This window comes from Sceloporus undulatus, chromosome 3 (genome assembly GCF_019175285.1).
Source record: "Sceloporus undulatus isolate JIND9_A2432 ecotype Alabama chromosome 3, SceUnd_v1.1, whole genome shotgun sequence".
Lineage (NCBI taxonomy): Eukaryota > Metazoa > Chordata > Lepidosauria > Squamata > Phrynosomatidae > Sceloporus > Sceloporus undulatus.
The window spans coordinates 35,795,199-35,816,582 of record NC_056524.1 but is presented as its reverse complement, the minus strand read 5'-3'; the positions used below and the strand labels follow the sequence as shown (position 1 = coordinate 35,816,582).

Below are 21,384 nucleotides of genomic sequence, written 5' to 3'. Positions count from 1 at the left end.
TGGGGTGGACGACATGTAAACAGCTGGGATTTCCAAGAAACTCTGCGCCAAACCCAGCTGTTTCCCCTGTGATTGGGCCAGATCCACCAGATCTGTGTTCAGTCTACCAGGATTGGACCTAATCCCAGCCTCAGGGTTTTGTCCTGCATCGTCTCAACAAACAACACAAGGATGGGGGGAGGGGAAACAGGGGCCTTTTGGCCCATGTGGACAACCCCTAGTCACTTGGTCATATTGTGTTGCTAATAATGTAAAGGACAAAGAGTTCCATGTACCAGCTACCCTCATTCTATTCCAAACAAGGGCCTTGTATTTGGGTCTTTTTGGACCTTCTGTTTGGATAACTGCATTGAACGAGTGTTGTGCCTTTTGCTACTGCAAGTAATGGTGAAGTCCTGCAGGGTTTTCTGTACCAGAGAAGAGAGAATGACTGTACTTTTGTGGAGTACCTGCAGCTCAGTAGCAGAGCATGTGTTTTGAATACAGAAGGATTCCTTGAGGCCAGGTGTGCCCATTACACCTGAGATGCCAGGTTTGAGAGCCCTGGCTGAAGTTGTAGGGAACTGCTATGCTCTTCTGGGTCTCATACAAATCTCAGGGTGGGGACAGAGAAAGAGCCATTTGAAGCTAGCACTTGGGTCTATCCTTCCATTTGAAGCAGGGCAGCGAGTGGTGGACCAGCTTTGTAACTATTAAACTTTCCCTGGAAATAAAAGCCTGCAAATGAATTAGTAACTCCAATGAACAGATCCACATTGTCATCTTTACTCTTTTGTGCATGCACATTTGGCAAATATTATCTAAAAGCCTTACTTTTCTGTCATTACAAAGGCACACTGTTTGGCCTTAAGTTTTAGTCTTAAAATCTCAGGAACTGGAAACTATTGATTGTTTTTAAGTATAATTCTAGCAATGTTAATAAATAGTTGAAACGTACCTTTGAAAGATCTCTGAAGTTTCCTGGCAAGGTTAGATCCAACTCCTCAGATTCATAATTTGTTAATACCCATGGAAATACAGGGTATTGGTTCAGATCATTATATGTACGACCTGATGAAGAAAAAAAATATTGTAAAAAGAATGGAATAGTTATTAAACAAGGAAGCTTCACACCAATAAAGCACAACAGACATCAATTAAGCAATATTTTTTCTTCACATTAGTGTTGCACTATATTTTTATTTTTAAGCCTGCAGGACCTTTCTTGCAGCTAGCAAGTTTTCAGGAAAGCCTCCTGCCCTGTAGCTTCGTCAAGACATGAATGAACACTTAAAACTCTTTTACAGTAAGAACTGAAATGAAGAAACAGCCAATAAAGTTTTTTTTTTAATTTTTAATGTACCACAAAATTCTTTGTTCTTTCTAAACAGTTTTCTCAATGTACGTTTTATGTGAATAGTTTGTGGGAATGTTCAGGTTGTTTTGTGAGAGCGAAGCCCAAAAAAGTGACACAAATTCTTTAAATGAACTAATGAATGATTGATTTCAGGACTAATGTAAGCACACTAGGCTCAAGACAGTTCTATCTCATATATTGTAGCCTGCCATGTACTTTAGATAATCTTCTTCCACACTACCAACTGTAGTAAAAATTGATGGATACAGTGTGACAACAGTAACTCTAAATATTTTCTGAAAAATTAATGTATACACCTATCCCACATTCATATCCTGTGTTATTTCTTCTGTCTCTTCACTTTATCTGCATTTGTATTTTAAAATTTCAGTTATTAAAAAGTTTTACAGCTGCTTTTGAAAGAGAGAAGGAAAGATGGTGTCATGGCATATATGTTATTATTGATAATAGGCAAGTTCAGAGATAGGTACTGAAAATAAAATTCATCAGATTGGCAAGAAGACTGGATTTCTCTAGACTGGGTTTGTAGTGAATAGAGAATTTTCTTAATTTAAACTGCTGATTTGATTTTTGCAATACTGTGGAGGTTATCAAAACCAGAATATTTTTTTACAGATGATAGGCACCATATATGTGCCCAGCTGAATGGTCACTAGTTATACATCCCTCATTCCCTGCCTTACCTGATCTTTTCCTATCCTTTAGCAACACCTCATACACTCAGTTAGTGGTTTGTGGTTGCTTAAATTTCTGATTGTCTCTGTCACTGGAAGACTCTGTTGTAAGGAAGAGTTAGAGGCATATAGACCACATCCTTCTCACACTCCTGTGTGTACATTTGTATTTGTTCATGTTTGTGTGTATATTGAAAGAGACATGTTTTTCCACAGAAGACAGCTACTTTTAATGTAAGCTACTGTATAAAGCTAGCCAGGAGGGCAGAAAGCCACTGCCTTGTTGAAGATTGAAAAGAAAATTGTTGTATTCTTCCTACGCTTTTCCTAGCTATTGTACATGAGAATTTCCAGTTTTATTTCTTAGCTAAGTAACAAACTGCAGAAATGTATGCTGTTATTGGCATGTATGTTACCTTTTCTGAAGGAGCAGATTTTCTTCCAACTAGGCTTATACAGATTAATGTTAAAGACTGAATATTAAATATTGCAGTCCTATGACACTAATCTACTTCAACAATAAAAACTGAAGTACAGAAAATGAAATCTCAGAAATACAGAATATGTTTCTTCATTAAAAATAACTTTTTAATTAAACCATCCAATTTAATGTTTTTATATGGCACTTTTAGTTTTGAAGGTGAAGTGATGTAGAGACAGCTGACAAAGAAATTATAACTGCAATTCCTTGGTGAAAATGTTAATGACAGCAAAATATTGTTTAATTAGAAGATTGCAGCATCTGGATTAACACTCTTTAAAAGCGATGTTCCTGTGCTTGTCTGCTTCTTCACACTTTACAGACATTTTGTCATCTCTAGGTCATTAGGAAAGAATTTTTAATGGTTTTTCTAGAAGCAAGCAGTTCGAGTTACATCTAATTAGATGACAATAATAAGCCCAACACATGCAGTAGCTAAATATATACATAATTAACCAGTGAGGGCTTGTACATCACAGGCTAAAAATGTGGAAAATGCTAAACAGGAGGGAGGAGGAAGGTGGAGAGGAAGAAATGGGATTGAATTCATTACCTGAATATGTCAATTTCCACTAGCATTGAAAATACTTTCCTTTCCAAATACAGGAGTATTCCTTGACTTTTACAGTATATGGTTTTTAGCTATATTACTTATTTTATTAATCAGAGGTTTAATAACATGCTCGAAAGCTAAGAAAAACTTTCCATCTAATTTTCACAAAATATGTTTACTGTTCTTCTTCATTTATGAGCCATTAGGCTTATTACTTTTTTTTTTACTTTATTTTAAAATGATTAACTGCTAACTTTTCTGAATGCCTGCATTTTAAACATTTATATAGTACAGTATTTAAAGGGGTGCTATATTGTTTGCTGTTCTAAACAGGAGAATTTCTCTGAATATATCTTTCATTATCTAGTGATAAAACGACACTGAATCAGTTAATATATCTCTCCTTCTCCTTCTTCGGATTCCAAGAAAAGTGAGCATGGTAAGAATTATTTATAAAACAGTCCAGTCAGGAAGTCTTATGTCTACAAAATGAAGATAAAAACCAGGGGCAGGCAGAGTATAAAACTTAGCCTGACTGATAAGTAGCAGAGTGCCATGTTTACCTTCAGGAAAAAAACACAGAGAGCTGTAAACATGATGAAATATGTTCAATGACAAGAGGGCCAGGGAAGAGGTGAAGACCTTAGGAGCACAACAAAGTGGTGAGAAAGCAACTGGGTATGCTTGTCAAGATGGGAGTTCTCAGATTCAAAGGAACAATTTTCATTCTATAGTACAGATACAGTGAGGGAGGTGATGAAAATTTGCTCTAGTGAAATCCTTCCTGGTTAATTGTTATTTGATTTGTGACTTTTGTAGTCCTGATTGATTGAAGCTGCAATCCTATGCTCATGTATCTGCAAGTAAGTATAATTTAGCTCACTTCCTTTTCAGTAGTCATTTATAGGATTGCATTGTTTGTCAGTTATTTTAAAATGAATACAATTAAGATCTGAGAACATCTGTTTGTATACTTTGCATAATTTTGAAGGTGCTTTAAAAGTGGTGTACCTGTACCAAATTATAGCATTCTTAAAGACAGGGAAAATGAGATAGAAGAGTAATTTAGGTCACTGTCTCCTAATTTGCTCCTGCCAGCTCCCACAATTTCCAGCAATGCTACACCCAGACAATGGAAACACATCACATCTAGGCACCACTAAGTTGGGAGGAGTATGATTTCCATAAGCACAGAAAACATACATAATACTACAAAATATGGCAGGTTTGTACAAGAATAATTAGTAAGTCTCCAAAAAGATTATTAATAGCATCTGTAATGGTCACATTATATTCTTATGCTTTGTGCACAGACTAGAAAAGACTCCTCATGAATGTGAAGTCAAAGGCTTTCATGGCCGGCATCCATAGTTTTTTGTGGTTTTTTTTCGGGCTATGTGGCCATGTTCTAGAAAAGTTTCTTCCTGACATTTCGCCAGCGAAATGTCAGGAAGAAACCCGTCTAGAACATGGCCACATAGCCTGAAAAACCCACAAAAAACTACTCCTCATGAAATTAATTCATGCATCATTATTTGTTACTGACTTCAACAAGTACAGATTTAGATCTCTGTATGCACACAGAGCTGACCAGGGTGGTTACGGGGCCTACCTGGGATAGATTGAAGCCCTGCAGTGGTCTCCTGCAAGAAGCTAGACTTTGGTGAGCAAATGTAATAGGACTGGGGCAAATGGCACACAGAGGAAATGAGACAGGTGGGACCCAGGAACCTCCCATAGAAACAGTCTGAGTAGTCTCCCAGAAAGCACTCTCTCCATGACTGAAATGAAAGGTACTGATGGTACATTTATAACATAAAAACGTATACAGGGTAATAAACAGTACATAGGATTAGGCTCTCTGAAGATTTAAGAAGTTGATGGGATGGGTGGGGATAACAGTGTTGTTTGTACTATCTTGTTCCCCAGGATAAATCCTGGAAACAATGGTGCTGTTCATACCAAAACATGGGTTTACTTGAGAAGTGGGAATAATGCTGTCTCCCCAGAAGCCTCAGTCAGAATTACCAATGGTGAGTAATGTTGGGAGTTCCAGTCTGGAGTGCTGCATGATTCCAACCCTTGGTTTAGTATTTCACTAAAACAACAGCAAGAAATGCATTTCCACAACCTAGAGCATCTTAATACGACTGGGGAAAGGCTATTACTTTCCCCCATCAACACTTTATTTGAGGAGGAGATTGAGTATATCAAACCCACTGATGCTCTTCCTTAGAAATGAAGCTTCTGGGCAGAAGTGAGAAAGAAGGCAGCTTCTATTCATACTTTGCCCAACATCCATTCCTAAGAAAGAATGGCATTATGCCTCTGACACAGCCCTTTTGCTCTTCAAGTGACATGCCTGTGAAAATACTGTAATGCTAACCTGTCTCTCATCTTTGGTTAGGAGGACTCAGACTAAAGAGACAGTAGCTTGCCTATGGCTGCCCAGCGCGTTAAAGATTAAGGCAGTATATGTACCAAAGTTCTCTTGGCTCATATATTTAGAGGCTAAGAAAACCCAGAATTGAAATCATTGCTCCCAGGAGGATTCATTCGTTTTAAAAGGGATAAAAACAAGTCGATGTAAATGAAAGAAGTTGGTAAAAGAAAATTCTGCAATAATGTTCGGTTGCCAAATGGGGTTGTTGTCAGGCTGAATCGGAGGTGCTGCCTTAGCTTGAATAAGAGTACTGGTCCAGTGGGGCAATGGGAGATATAGCGTTAACAGGTGAAGATAAAGTACAAGGGAAGACGAGATCAATGCCTGAAATCTATCTCACCTTCCATTCACCCTGTTGCTCCAAAAGAACCGAAGGTCGACCCAACCATACCACAGACCCTCACACTGCTCCTCTGCAATGCCAGATCAGTTAAGAATAAATCCCACAGTTTACAATCTGTTAGAGGATGAAAATGCTGACCTGGCTTGCTTTATGGAAACCTGGCTGGGAGAAGATAGTAATGTGACCTGGGCTAAGGCCCTCCCAGTCAGGTATGCCATTAAAGAGCAAGTGAGGGAAAGTGGGCAAGGGGGAGGAGTGGTCTTGATCCATAAATCTATCTTCACCCTGACCAGGAGACCTATCTGGAAAACAGATCATTTTGAGTTTATCTACCTGACCCTGAAGGGTAGGAACAGTCTAGGGATTCTGTTAGTTTACCATCCACCCTGTTGCCTAACAGACTCCCTGGCCGAGCTGACATAGCTGGCTTCTTGTCCTGGGGGATCTCAACATTCCTTTCGAGGCCGGCTTACTAGAGCTGACAGGTGCAGCTTGGGAGTTCATGACTTCCATTCTGTTGATGCCTTGGTTGATACCTGGAATAACTATCTTACCAGGGCTATAGACAGCATTGCTCTTGAGCATCCTTTCCAGCCCGCTGCTAATAAAAAACCATGGTACACTGAAGATCTTCGTAAAATGAAGCAGACCGCGCAATGACTAGACAGCTGCTGATGGAAACATCAACGTTTATCCGACAAGACACTCCATGAGATCCTATTGAAGTCTTATGGAGTGGCAATAGATGCATCAAAGAATTCCTTCTATGCTGCACGTATTGCGTCCACTGAGTCTCGTTCAGCAGAGCTGTTTAGGGTGGTCAAAGAGCTAACTCAACCATCTCCCACCCTAAACATATTGTTTGAACCAACTAAAGACTGCTGTTATGCTTTTAATAACTTTTCACAGATAAAATCTCTTGGATAAGGACTGATTTGGATGCCAGCATTATAGTAGAGATGGGAAGAAAGATATCCGGTGACTCTGTGGACCTTATTAAACTCATTTTGAGTTTGTAAATACTGATGAAGTGGACAAGATTCTTGGATGTGTCAGGAGGACAACATGCCCTCTCGATCCTTGCCCATCATGGTTGACAGCCCAGGGAGGGGATGCAACAAAAATATTACTACAATCTATAATCAATGCATCCCTCAAGGAGGGAAGATTTCCATCACAATTAAAGCAAGCAGTCATTAGACCGCTTTTGAAAAAACCCTCCCTGGATCCCCTGGCGAGAAACAATTATAGACCGGTCTTCTCTTTTACCATTTTTGGGCAAGGTGATCGAGAGGGCAGTCACCTTCCAGCTCCAAGCTGTCTTGGATGAAGCCGATTACCTAGACCCATTTCAAACAATCTGTCCAGCGAGGCCAGAATGGCCCCATCTTTGTTATCCTTCTGTCAGCAGGCTAAAACCTACCTGTTTGAACAAGCTTTTTAAAGAGAAAAATTTTAAAGGACGATCTGGGGCATTGTATTGTTTTAAAGTATAGTGTCTAGATCAAGGGAAGTAATAGTGCCATTATATTCTACTTTGGTCAGACCTCACCTGGAATATTTTGTCCAGTTCTGGGTACCACAATTCAAAAAGGACATTGAGAAACTAGGGCATGTCCAAAGGAGGGTGACCAAAATGGTGAAGGGTCTGGAAACAATGCCGTATGTGGAAAGATTCAGGGAGCTGGGGATGTTTAACCTGGAGAAGAAAAGGTTAGGAGGTGATATGTTAGCCCTGTTTAAATATTTGAAGGGATGTCAATATTTCCCTTCAATTTTAGACTGCATCAATAAAAGTACTGTGTCTAGATCAAGGGAAGTAATAGTGCCACTGTATTCTGCTTTGGTCAGGCCCCACCTGGAATATTGTGTCCAGTTCTGGGCACCACTATTTAAAAAGGACATTGAGAAACTAGAGCATGTCCAAAAGAGGGCAACTAAAATGGTGAAGGGTCTGGAAACTATGACCTATGAGGAACGACTTAGGGAGCTGGGGAAGAGAAGGTTAAGAGGTGATATTATAGCCGTTTAAATATGTGAAGGGATGTCATATTGAGGAGAGAGCAAGCTTGTTTTCTGTTGCTTCAGAGACTAGGACCCGGAGCAATGGATGCAAGCTACAGGAAAAGAGATTCCACCTTAACCTTAGGAGGAACTTCCTGACAGTAAGTGGAACACACTCCCTCGGAGTGTAGTGGAGTCTCCCTCCTTGGAGGTCTTTAAACAGATGCTGGATGGCCATCTGTCGAGGATGCTTCGATTGTGATTTCCTGCATGGCAGGTGGTGGACTGGATGGCCCTTGTGGTATCTTCCAACTCTATGACTCTATGATTCTTTGATTCTATGGAAGTATTTTTTAATATTTTTACCTTTTTAATTGTATTTTATTATTTTAATATATAACTAGTATAAATATTGTAATAATTTTATTCTATTTTAATATACAGTGGTCCCTTCTTTTACCGGGGGATCCATTCCAGATCCCCCCACATAAAAGAAATTGCGCATATGCTTGAGCCCCATCAGAAGTAATGGGGCTCATGCTTGCGGCAGTACGGCGGCACATGCACGCTATAGGCGCATGGGCCATTGTTCATTCCGGTGCGCGGCACTGCTTCCTCTGGTGCTGCTTTCTATTTTTGTATGCTTTTAACTGTATTAGCTGCCCTGAGTCCTAGTTTTGGGGAAATTGTGGGATATAAATAAATAAATAAAATGTTTAATTGTTTTTCTTTCAGCTCAGTAGACAGTGAACTTTCATGCTATCTATATTATATTATAGTGTATGTTATACTATATTACGTACACAATCCGCCCCGCACTCTCAGAACATATGGGAAGGATTTATTAGAATATCATAAGCCCAGGTTAACATCAACTTCCCATAGATGGTTTACGGCCGCAGCCCCCAAACTATGGAACAGCTTACTGCAAGAGATCTGTCTTATCATCACCTTGGATGCCTTTAAGAAGGCACTTAAGCTGGATCTCTTCCGGCAGGCTTATCCATCCGGCCTCTTATAGGAGATCTTTAAGATAAAATGCTTCACTTCTGGTTATGATGTATGTTTTCTAGATGTTTTAGATGTTCTAGATGTTTTAGCTATTTTATTGAACTGATAATGTTAGTGTTTTATTGATTGTATTTTATATCTGTACTGTGTTATTTCATTGATGTAATCCTGCCTCAATCTGCATTATTATTAATCTTTGTATGTGTGTATATACAGTGTTATACCCTTGTTATACGTTGGGGTTTGGTTCCAAGATCCCCCGTGAATAACAAAATCCGTGGATGCTCAAGTACTATTAAATATAATGACATAGCAAAATGGTGTCCCTTATAAAAAATGGAAAATCAAGGTTTGATATTTGAAATTTATGCTTTTTTTTTTACATTTTCAAACCGTGTATAAGAAGAGCCAACTGTATGTGTATGTGTGTGTTTTTCTATGTATGTATGTATGTATGCATGTGTGTATTTGTGTAAAATGTTGAAGCTGTTGAAATGTTGTATATTTCAGTCAGTATCAGGAAATTATAGTACTATGCATTTACTTTCAAGCATCAGTATAATTCTTTTCTACTGTTGTTAACTGCCTTGAAGTCGACTTCAGCCAGTGGCAACATTATGAATGAGTGACCACCAAGTTACCCTGTCCTCAATTGCTTGCTCAGCTCTTGCAGATTCTTAGCCCTAGCTTCTCTGATTGAATCTATCCATCTTAAATGTAGGCTCCCTTTTTTAATATTGCCCTTAATTTAATGAAGCATTACTGTCTTTTCTAGTGAGTACTTTCTTCTCATGACATGACCAAACTACGACAATCTCAGCTTAGTCATTTTGGCTTCTCAGGAGAGATCACTCCTGATTTGCTCTAGGACACATTTACTAGCCTTTTTAGCAGACCATGGTATTCGCAGAACTCTTCTCCAGCTCCACATCTCAAATGAGTTGATTTTCTTCCTACCGGCTTATTTCACTGTCTAGCTTTCACAACCATACATAGAAGCAGTGGCGTCACTGGAGGGGGGTTGCAGAGAGGTGAGGGCCGCACTGGGTGACACCCCAGAAAGGAGGTGTGACACTCGGTTGGCCACCCGCCCACTGCAGGTGCCCCATGGGCCCATGTGGGTGCTGCTCCAGACCTCAAGGGGGGTCTCTGGTCTTGGTAAGCGGCAGCTGGCCGTTTCTGTGGATTGCATGGTGTTTCCCCTGCCCGGCTGTTTCTCCAGCCCTGGAAGTCCCACCCAGAAGTCCCCTCCTTAGTATTTAGTGATATATTTTTACACTTCAAGATCTTGTCTTCACAGCTACACTTCCAAGTTTTCTTTCAATTTCTTGTCTGCAGTCTTTGCTCTGATTTAGCTATCCGCAGACAGTAAGTCCCTGGGTTTTTTTGGCGAAGCATGCAAGTGGCTGTGCCACCATTAAGAAAAACACAATTTCAGCATGCACAGATTTTGGTATCAGCGGGGGGGGGGGGGGGGTCTGGAATGGATCCCCTACAGATCTGGAGGTCTGACTGTATTTTAATATCTTCATTGTCTGCTTTAAAATTAAGTAGATTGCATGTGGTCATTATGCTTGTTTTCTTCATGTTCAACTGTAAACGTGTCTTTGTGCTTTCTGCCTTGACTTTCTTAATATTCCAAATAATATTTTCATATCTTTAATATTTTCTGCTAATAGCATGGTGTCATCTGCATATCTTAGATTAAAGTTAAAAATAATAATTGTAAGCCGCTCTGATAGCCTTTACAGCTGAAGGGCAGGGTATAAATATCATGAATAAATAAATAATAGATGTTCCTTCCTCCAGTTTTCACACCTCCTTCTTCTGAGTCTAGTCTTATACATGATGTTTTTGGTATGTAGGTTACACAGATAAGGTGGTAAAGTACAGCTTCACTTTCCAGCTGGAAACCATTCCATTTCTCCATATTCTGTCCTAACGGTAGCCTCTTGTCCTCAGTACAGGTTATGCATCAGGTTATGCACCAAACGTTATGGCACACCCATTTCTTTAAGAGAAATTCATAGTTCCTTGTGATCTATACAATCAATTGCTTTGCTATAATCTATAAAGCACAGGCTGATTTTCTTATGATCCCTAGTGCCTCTTCTTTTCCTGAACCCAGCTTGGACATCTAGTATTTATTGTTCCATATATGGTAAGAGTCTTTGTTGTAGGAGTTGGAGCTACACTTTGCTTGCATGGAAGATTAATGCAGTGATCTGGAGGTTACTGCAATCCCTGATGTCCCCTTTCTTGGGGATTGTAATGTTGACTGAATGTTTCCAATTTGTAGGCCATTATTTTGTTTTCCATATTTGTTGACAGATTTTAGTTATAGTTAGAGTAGATTCTGTTTTTGAAGCTTAGAGCGGCTCTATTGGTAATTAGTCTGTTCCTGGTGACTTATTTCTCACAAGTGCCCTGAATGCAGCTCTCACTTCAGTTTTTAAAATTAGAGGATTGTCCTCATATAGTTCTTCTTTAAATGAACCTGTCATTCTTTCATCTCTTTTATATAGTTCTCCTGTGTATTGTTTCCATCATCTTTTTATTTCTTCTTGGTAATGTAATATGTTCCCCTGCTGGTTGAGGGCATCCTCACTCTTGCTTTAAATTTTTGTTTGACTTCTTGCATCTTGTTGAAGAGATATCCTGTTCTTACTTTTTTGTTGTTAGCTTCTATTTCATTTTATTGATTATTACATTAATTTAGTGATCCTTATCCCTGTGCACAAATATTTATACATTTGAATTCAGGTTTTTTACTTTATTTCTGTCACCTTTCTTTTTTTGCTTCTTTTCTGTCCCTGACTGCTTGTAGAATTTCATCTGTCATCCAGTGAGGCTTATCTTTCTTTTTGGCTACCAATAGTGGCTTTCAGTGTTTCTCTCTAACAAAGTCCCTGGCTTCAATCCAGGGTTCTTCTGGCTCCTGGTCAATTAGGCCTAATAGTGCAAATTTGTTTTTCCCTTTCTCTTGAAATACTTTGGTGATGTTCTTCAGGTTGTATTTTGGCATAGTGGTCAGTTAGTGTTCTTTTTAAGTTTAACTTTGACTATTACTAGTTCATGGTCTTTACCACATGCTGCTTTTGGCCTTGTTTTTGCAAAGAGAATGGTGATTCTCCATGTTCTGCTTCCAATTATGTAGTCATTTTGATTTCTATATGGAGTATCAGGTGGCGTCTTTACAAATTTCCCTATGATCTTTGATTTTGCTCCATTTTCTAATTTTGTGTTCTAGTCACCTATGATTAGCAAGAAGTCCTGTTCTGATGTGTGATCCATTATTACTCACATAGAAGACTTTGAATGTTAGGCTTGGTCTCATGCATTTCAGTTCAAAACACTAAAAAAAGGCAAAGATGAAGCAATTTAATCATACCAGCCAAGTGACATCTGTACAAGGCAGAATACTACTGTTATTTTGCTGTCTAGTTGCTGTTGCTAAGAATGACGAAGTAGTGAAATTACGTTTTCCCATTATTATTTCCAGACACATACTGGCAATGGTTTGTTGACTCTAATAAAGCTTCAGACAAAGCTGTCAGCAGCGGAAATGGCAGGAGGAGAGCAAAGAATCACCACCATTACAATAAATAAATCTGAAGCCTGGGTGATAGGCTGTGCAGTTTCTGATAAAATTTAATGCAAAGTTCCTTTTTCCAGTATCTAGCATAGAACTGCAACTAAATTCCAGAGGGATTAGTATATCCTGTCGAGTCATGGTGCTCACGATTTTGATAATCATAAACATATTATTAGGCCTTAAAGAAGCAGAAGACTTACCTGCTATAGTATTGAGAAACATCAAATATTCAAAATTTGAAATTTCCCTTCGCTGCCACCGCTGAGTCATGTTGGAAGATTTGTACAGTTGACGAGGAGTGGCCAAAGAAATTCGCCTAGGAATTAAAGAACTTACTGTAAGATTTGCGACCATGGCACTTATTCACATTTTCACAGCAAAATTTAGATAGTCTTGTTAAAATATTCTACGATTCTTATTAGAAAAATCTTCTAATTATTGGAAACATAATTATAACATAATTATAATACCACTCCATCTGCCATCCCAGTGCATATTCACTTCATACTTTTTCAATAATTCAGAAAACATAACAAATAAGGATAAATATAATAGTCTGAAAAAGCTTTTCTGCAGCAGCAATTGTGAATGTGAAATGGAGCATGTCCAAGATACATAGCATTTTTAATTTTAACAATTTGTAATTAGTCAGAGATGGCATTATCTTGAAGACTCAGATTGCTTCTTCCAGCTCCATCATTAACCATCTCTTCCCTAGTGCTTACCTGTTTGCTGTCAGCCCATTTTCTGCTCCTTTTCACTTCCTCTATCCATTCTAAAATTTGCTTTCTCAGTTATACTGGGTTTGTTCTTTGCTCTTTCTTCACTAACCAGTTGATCAGAAAAGTGACTATCATGACAGCTTGTCCTGGAAATAGTAAGGGTTCTCTGGAAAAAGCGAACTACACTAAAATCCTAGAAAAATTGTTGAATTTTCTCTAGTGCACTGCCACCATAGAGAAATCAATCTTATCAGCCCCTCTGTTAACTTGGCATCATGACACTTGCTAGCCATGCAAGCAACCAGCCAGGATGCAATAGTAGGGGCTGACCCAGCTCTGACATGTTCTGACATGAGCAGGTGTTGCAATGAAAAACTGTTCACACAAGCTTGTATATGACCTTCCATAAATTCTGTACTTCCATTTTAAATTGCTTGTGTCAGTAAACTATTTCTATGAACAGTTAAATATGCAAGACTACTAATTTTTGTTGGCTGATTACTCTGAAAGAATAAATATCCTGTACTGTGCTAGAGAAATCTCTGACAAGAGATATTTGACAAGATATGTGTGCTCTGATCTCATACTAAATAACCCACTTTTGCATTGACACTTTTATTACATATTATTTCCAAACCAGACATACAGGTAGGTACATTGGGGTGTGGAACCAGTGCCCCCTAGACACCAAAATTGCTATGAAAACATAGCAATTTAGGTTTCTGTGACTCCCACTACACTTACCCTGCTCCCCGCAATTCAAAAAAGGAGGGAGTGTGGATGTGTGGCAGTATATCCACAACTACCATGGGAACTTTACAATAAAAGGCACTTGAAGTGTTTATTTTGATTACACAGGAAGCACAGCTTTGCATGAAGTAAAAAAAAAAATCTATTACTTATCCCCACCCCCACTCCCTTGCAGATTTGTACTTTCCAAAATTTCAGCACTATAAGGGCTTATGATCCATCAAGAACAGTTTGGGGATGCACCATGAGGTTGCAGAAGGGAAAGGACTCACACTCTTTTTGATTCTGCTGGAAGAAGCAGGTCCTACTAGGAGAAGCATCCCACTGGACCTCACACTTTCTCTTTGTATGGAACAATATAGTAACTGCTGGTCATTTTAGGTCTTTGAAAATATCAGAAAACAGCTCTGCACTGCACATATTGGTTTTCTGAAAGTGCTTGCATGATTCAATCCACATAAAGTGCTTGTACATCAAAAGAACTGAGGGAAGCATTAGATTGTGAAACATAGGAGCTATACAGACCGCCCCTTTACTGGCTGGCTCGGTGCTGCAGCAACTGTATGCCGCAGCACCGATTCAGTCGCCATAGAGCACAAAAAGGAGCTGGAAAAGCCGGCTCCTTTTTGCACCCTTGAAGGTGCGCCATGTGGCATGATGACGCACTTTGGCGCTGTGCCATTTGGACACAGTGCCAGAGGTGCATCCTCATGGCGTGCACTGTGTTGACGGGTGCGCGTCAACATGGCACCCATGTGGTGGGGTCACCATGTCCAGCATGTGGACACTGCACTGTGGCTCCGCCCACAGGCCGGCGCTTTTCACTTGTAGAGGGCCTTAGTGGCTAAAAGACTGAAAGTTCAGATTTAACACTTGTCATTAACTCACATGGGGTGCATCTACACTGTAGAAATAATACAGTTTGACACTACTTTAAGTGATGTAGCTCCGTCCTATGAAATCCTGGAATTTGCACAAGGTCTTTAGCCTTCTCTGCTAAAGAGTCCTGATGCCTCACAAAACTACAAATCCCAGGATTCTGTAGGATGGAACCATGACAAAGTGGTGTCAAACTACATTATTTCTACATTATAGATGTATCCTAGGTGTCTTGAGAAAGCCTCTGCCTCACATTCAGTTCCACCCAACATTCTACAGAATAACTTTAGAGTGACTACAAAGATCACAATGGCATAGATGAATTGTGTGGTGCATTTTAAAAAGTACTGTGGAAATGTGTTAGCAGCACTTTCACTACAAACATCACTGCACATTTTATGTAAATGGTTTTAGACACTGCTCCTCATCTTCAGTCTTCTGCATAAGATGGGCGGAAAATATTGTGATATTCTATATTTTATCAGTCCTTAGGCACATCACGTCTTTGATATGGCTATCTATCTATCTATGTATCTATCTAAAATTCCACTACCTACATTTTGTATGTAATCTAACTGAATATGTAAACTGGATAGCTATAGTTTAGAAAATAATAAATATTACTCTACAAACAACATAAAAAATTTAGGGCAGCCTACTGATTTTTAAGGTGAGGGAGAGCTCTTTTGCTTTTCTTTCTTGGTACGCCAGTGTCTGATTTGATGGAACGTGTTGCAAAACAAATCTTCTCAAAAAGCTTCCTACTGGTAAGAGAGCTGAAGAGATTCACAGTGTGAATTACTGTGGTTGAGTCAAATAAATTATGTACAGTAAATTGGTACCATGCCTGTATGTTTCAGATAATGTAAGAAGGACACATGCAATGGTGTTTTGCTAACTCTGCCCAGCTTTGATCAACTCAAAGTAGCTTTTGGATACTCTTGCCTCATGCATGTGTCTGGAAATGCTGTCTTTGGTTATTTGAAAATGGCAACATTTCAGCAGTTCAAAGATGCAATTTCCTAAGCATGGCCACGTTGCTCCAGCCAGCACACATTTCAGCAGGAAATGGGAGAGCATTGGTTGGTAGACTCTGTCCCATGAGGGAAGAGAGTTGACAAAAGTATACAACTAACAGACCATGCTAAAATTGCAAACATCTTTATTATCAATATTTTAAAAGTATTGTGGTTGTTGCTGGCATTTATTTATGGAGTAACATCACTGTACATGCCACTTTATAAGAAAAAAAGAACAAATAAAATTCTACCTATGTGTTCCAATACATTGTCCTATTTATACTTTCTATGCAGTTAACGGTAGACAATGGTAAACAGTGAACACTGGCAGATACGCCAAAATAAAAATCTAACTTCTCCATGGATGGGTAGGACTTTAAGAAAATAAGTTATCTGACTTCAAAGGGCAAAGCAAGCCATTTTTACAAAATCATAGTTGTAGAAAATTCACACTATGCCATGTACTACCATTAATTTGAACATTTTTTTCTCTATCAGTGGAACACACTACTAACTTAAAATAATGGCAGTGTTTGGAATATACGGTTTGGATTTTTTAAATTACACTAAGATAGATCACAGAATGATTCTGGCATAAGCCATTTAAAGTATAATCCTGTACATATTTATCTAGAGGGAAATCCTATTGAACTGAATGGAACTTCTGAGTAGATATGGGTACTCAGTTAATTTCAAGCTGATGACAATTTCTAAATACCTGACAATAGTCCTGTTTAACAATAAAAAAATATTAATTGAATCAGATGCCCTCTGAGAATGAATTCTTATGACACCCACAAACTCCATTTAAAACAATTTACTTTAATTAATGCAATGATCCTGTTTCTGTGATAGCTGACACTTGATAGGTAAGCATAATTAGGTATCTATGCATTAATCATATAATAAGCTTGCATGAAGCAAACACTAAGCAAAACAGAAAACAAAGAATAGTTTGATACCTTGCTTGTGGCAAGCCATAGCTGGTTCCCACTCCAACACGAGGTAAGCTGTACACAACCTTTTTGACTGTTGCTTGGTCAGGAAAATTGAACATTACGGAGGCTGTAGTATAACGACAATGAAAATGAATCATTAGGGGGTGTTTGGTGTTTAAAGGAGTTTTTTTGTATGCAATTCTTCAGAATATCGCTTCCAAAAAAGGAGAAAGACTAATAAAAATCTAAAGAATATACTTGAAGAGGTAATCCAACGATATGTTTATCCTTCAGTTGAACTGAGATTCTTTATGGGTTACTGCTTATTGACAGATATCTTCTAAACAACATCCAAAATCCTGATTAAAGTTTAATTGGAATCTGATGAATGAAGAGAGCTATGTTCTAGTAGGGGACTTACCCACTAACTTTAATATTGAGCAGTTTTACACTGAAGAAAATGAGATTGCTCCACTGATGTGAATTTCATACAGACATTCAGAATCCTTGCATATACATGTAATTTGGTATAGTAGATTATGGTTATATTTCAGAAAAAAACATATTCTGGAATGAAGATACAAATTCAGCTATTCAACCCTGCACCACATTGAATAAAGCAGGGATAGGAAACCTTTGGTCCCTGGGCTGAATGCAGACTACAAAGATTCCTCCTACAGTACAAACCTCTTTTGCTGTCTTCTCTGGGAAGTCAAAGGAGAGAATTCTGAAAGGTGTATAAACTTTAAAGATCCTGCATACAACTGAGCTGTTGTTCGCAGGCAGGGAAGCTATTTCATAGAATCACTGGTGAACTGCAAACAAGTAAACTGTAGCACAGAACAGATTGGTGCTTTACATTAAGAATTACTACTGAGCAGACCTAGATGCTCCTTTGTTTTCATAGTGGGAAAATCTCCAGATTAATAAGAATATTGTTTTAACCCCACCTACTCTCCCCTTGGAAGGTCTGCCCCAGAGACTAACAGAATTTGCTGTATTCCTGACTCCATAGGCAGACATTTCCAGTGGATATTGTCAAGGTAGACTATTGACCCAACTGCTGTTGAATGTCCTTTCTGGCACTGCAGTACTTATTCTGCTCCCTGATATTCTAGGATGCTGTTAGCAATGAAAAACGCTGAATAGCTAGAATGCAAATGGCACCAGGCTCTCTATGAAGCTGACTTAACACCTGCTTATTGCTCTATTATGTGACAGTGGGGACAGCAAAAAAGTGCTTATTTTGCTATTTCCATTGCATTGTCAAGTGGGTATTCAGCAGAGCTCTTCAGAGCGATCAGGGACTTGTTATCCCCTACTTTTGTGAATGAGACATAGATTTTTCAGAGACCCACTCTATTTTGCTAAGCACTTTCAGGATCAAATTCCTCATCTCCTCAGAACCTTTTACACTGTTACAGTGGTAAATGCTACAAGGTTTTCCAAAGTTGTGTCTAGCCAATTTGTTTGGGAGCAGTTTCAGCAGATGTGGCCTGAGTAATCATGTGCTCTCTTGAGCCTTGCTTCTCATGGCTGACTAAAGATTGCTAAAGGGGTGTGGCCAGGTGGGTCTGACGTATGGTGTGGGGCATACTTCTGTGCATAAGGTCATGGTGCTTGCTATTCTCAAAGAGGTGGTGGCACAGTTCCTAGGGAACACCATGGATTTTGACAAATTACTAGCCAATTCCAAATATTACTTTTAGGGGAAGGTAGACTTCGGGTGGACAATTCCAGGAACTTTGGAATCATAGTGATTATCTAGGCTATTTTCAATCTGGGTTCGATCCTGGTTTAAGAATGAATTGGCCTTGGTCCCACTGATGGATACTCTTTATCTTGAGAGATACTGGGGGAGAACAAACTTGTTGCTCTTTCTTGATTTTTTATATTGGATTTTGATACAGTGAGCCCACACCATATGCAGGCTCTTTATAGGCGGCTTTCATTATACACTGAAGCCGCCTGGGAAACGGGTGAGTGCCCCCTGCATGCACATTGCCATGCAGTGAGCACGAGCCCCAATATATCCAATGGGGCTCACAAATGGCACACGTTGCCAGGGGCGCGCGTGCAGCCTCACAGCAAGCATGAGCCCCATTGGATATAATGGTGCTCAAGCTTACGTGTTTTTTGCTTTATGTGAGGAGGGGGGTCCAGAATGGATCCCCATGTAAAGCAAGGGCCCACTGTACTATCAGCAAGGCAGCCTTCTGAACTGACTCAATGTGATGGGGACTGAGGGCATGATGCCTCAGTAGTTTTGCTCTTACCTGAAGATTTTTTTCCAGAACTAGGGCTGGGGGCTTGTGGACACTCAGTCCTAGTTCAACCCTACTCCGCAGTTAGGTTGGCAGAAAGTGTCGGTCTGTACTGCCCAGTAGACTGCAAAACTGAACCCAATGAACTGAGGCTGGACCCTGATAAAACAGGCGCCTTGTGGGTGACTGACTGTTCCAGGTGAGGTTGAACTCACTCTGAAAGGTTAAGATGACAACCTAGGGGTTCTCCTGCATCCATGTTTGTCACTGGTAGCCAAAGTCACTTCAGTAATTCAGGGTGCATTTTATCAGCTTTAACTGCTACACTAGTTGTAACTATTCTTGGACAGAGATAGCTTGGCTATACATGCAGTGGTATGTGCTTCCAGGCCCAGTACAAGGTGTTGGTTATCACCTTTAAAGCCCTAAATGGCTTGGGTCCAAGCTATCTTAGGGACCGCCTCCTCCCGTACAATCCACCCCGCGCTCTCCGGTCCTCTGGGAGGAACTTACTACAGCCTCTAAAATCTAGGCTTGTGGCGACCTCCCAGAGGGCATTCTCTGCTGTCGCCCCCAAACTCTGGAACGACCTGCCGGATGAGATCCGTCAGATAACATCATTAGAAAGCTTTAAAAAAGCGGTCAAGACGGATCTCTTCCGGCAGGCCTTTCCAGATTAACCATCCCGGCCCAGGTTCCTGATTCCCTCATTCCTCCCGTGGCCCCATCTTAGTGATGGTCGAGGATCAACAGAGGGATATCAGGGTTTTTAGTTTTTAATTGTTGTTTTTATGCATTGACATTGTGTTTTAATATGTTATACTGTTTAATACTGTCTTAAGGGGGGGGAGGGATAAAGTGTTTTTAATTGTCATATTTTATATTTTACTGTTGTTAACCGCCTGGATTGGTTTGCCAGAGGGCGGTATACAAATAATAATAATAATTATTATTATTATTATTATTATTATTTACATTACTTTAAATTGTTTTCACTGGTCTTGTTTTAAGTTTCATATGATTTGAAATGCTTTTGGTCTTTTAAAGTTATTTTTACTCTTTTAAATTGTCCTATATTTTATTGTACATTGCATTGAGATCCTCAGCATGGGATACAAATATTTTAATAAATACATATATACATAAACAAAAAGTGCATGGAGTAGCACCTAAGACTGATCCAGTAACTGATGCTGGTCCACAATTCTTTAGCTAGACTTCTGAGTAGGGGAATCTACCAGTATCACACAACACCTCTGCTCAAATAATGGCATTGGATAGTTTATTATTATTTAGTTTATAAAGCCCTAAACAACATGGTTCCTGATCAAAAGAAACTGCTTTATTTCTTTTAGAAGGTCTGTGTTTGAGGTCATCTGGCAGTTCAATCTTGATTGTGCTACTTGCTCCTAATGTCCCCTTTGCAGTTGTTTGGAGCTAGGTATTAACTGTGATAGCACCTACTATGTGGAAAGCTCTTATCTTAGTATCAAGCATTACTAACTTTAGAAGCTTATTCATGCAAGTCTTCCTGTTTAGTTCAATTTAACACTTGTTTCATCAGCCACATAATGAATGTATGGTAATGTATACATTGCGTATCTTAGAACTCCAGTTGACTGTTATTTCCTCTTGGAAACTGATATACTAAAAGATAACTTTCAAAAACTAGATACACAAAAGTAGTAGATTTTAAAAAAAAAATGAATATTTTATCCAAAATACATAGTAAACATACTTCTGTTTGCCATGAACACCTCCAAGGCTGTATTCTGAAGAAGATATCGTCTTGAGAAAACAGCTCGAATTTCACTGAACATCCATTTTCCATGAAGACCTTCTGTATAAGCAAGAACCTAAAATAAATAAAGAATGAATGAATGAATGAATGAATGAATGAATGACCGGTGGGTTTTCTGCTACTAACAAAGCCAGTTTAGTGTATGATGATTTGCATTTTATTTTTGGAGGAAATAATACTGGAAGAAAGTTCAGAAAAAGCTGAATCTACCAATATTGCCAGTGTCCAATCCATGACCTGGTCTATTCTTTTTCCCCTCATTGTGAAGGCTTAATCAGTTTTTAACTTGATAAAACTTATTTTTTCTGACATTTCCAGCATAGGTCAGAAGTACCTTTATATATATTGGAAAACTTGTCTGAAATTAAATACTAGTGAAACATCATCTTATAAAAGTTCTTAAATTCATAATTCCATGTAAATTTCAAACCTTTGCCCCACATATTTTCCCATCGGTCCATTCATATATTATAATCAATATTTTGTGCCTTTTTCACCATTCACTCTTAGAATCATAGAATAATAGAGTTGGAAGAGACCACAAGGGCCA

At 39.1% G+C, this 21,384-nt stretch overlaps 1 protein-coding gene across 2 annotated transcripts in view; it reads right to left on the bottom strand.

Annotated features, from left to right (window-relative positions):
- The window catches only part of LOC121925368 (neurobeachin-like), a 126,805-nt gene extending 105,920 nt beyond the window's left edge, over positions 1 to 20,885 (bottom strand). For both annotated transcript variants that reach the window (XM_042457434.1, XM_042457435.1), the window contains exons 1-4: positions 20,772 to 20,885; positions 16,794 to 16,896; positions 12,662 to 12,777; positions 938 to 1,050 (exon numbers count right to left, since the gene is read on the bottom strand). In XM_042457434.1, coding sequence (XP_042313368.1) covers positions 938 to 1,050; positions 12,662 to 12,777; positions 16,794 to 16,896; positions 20,772 to 20,853 — 414 coding nt within the window. In that variant the 5' untranslated portion in view covers positions 20,854 to 20,885. The remainder of the gene's footprint in view (positions 1 to 937; positions 1,051 to 12,661; positions 12,778 to 16,793; positions 16,897 to 20,771) is intronic.
- Positions 20,886 to 21,384: the final 499 nt, after the last annotated feature.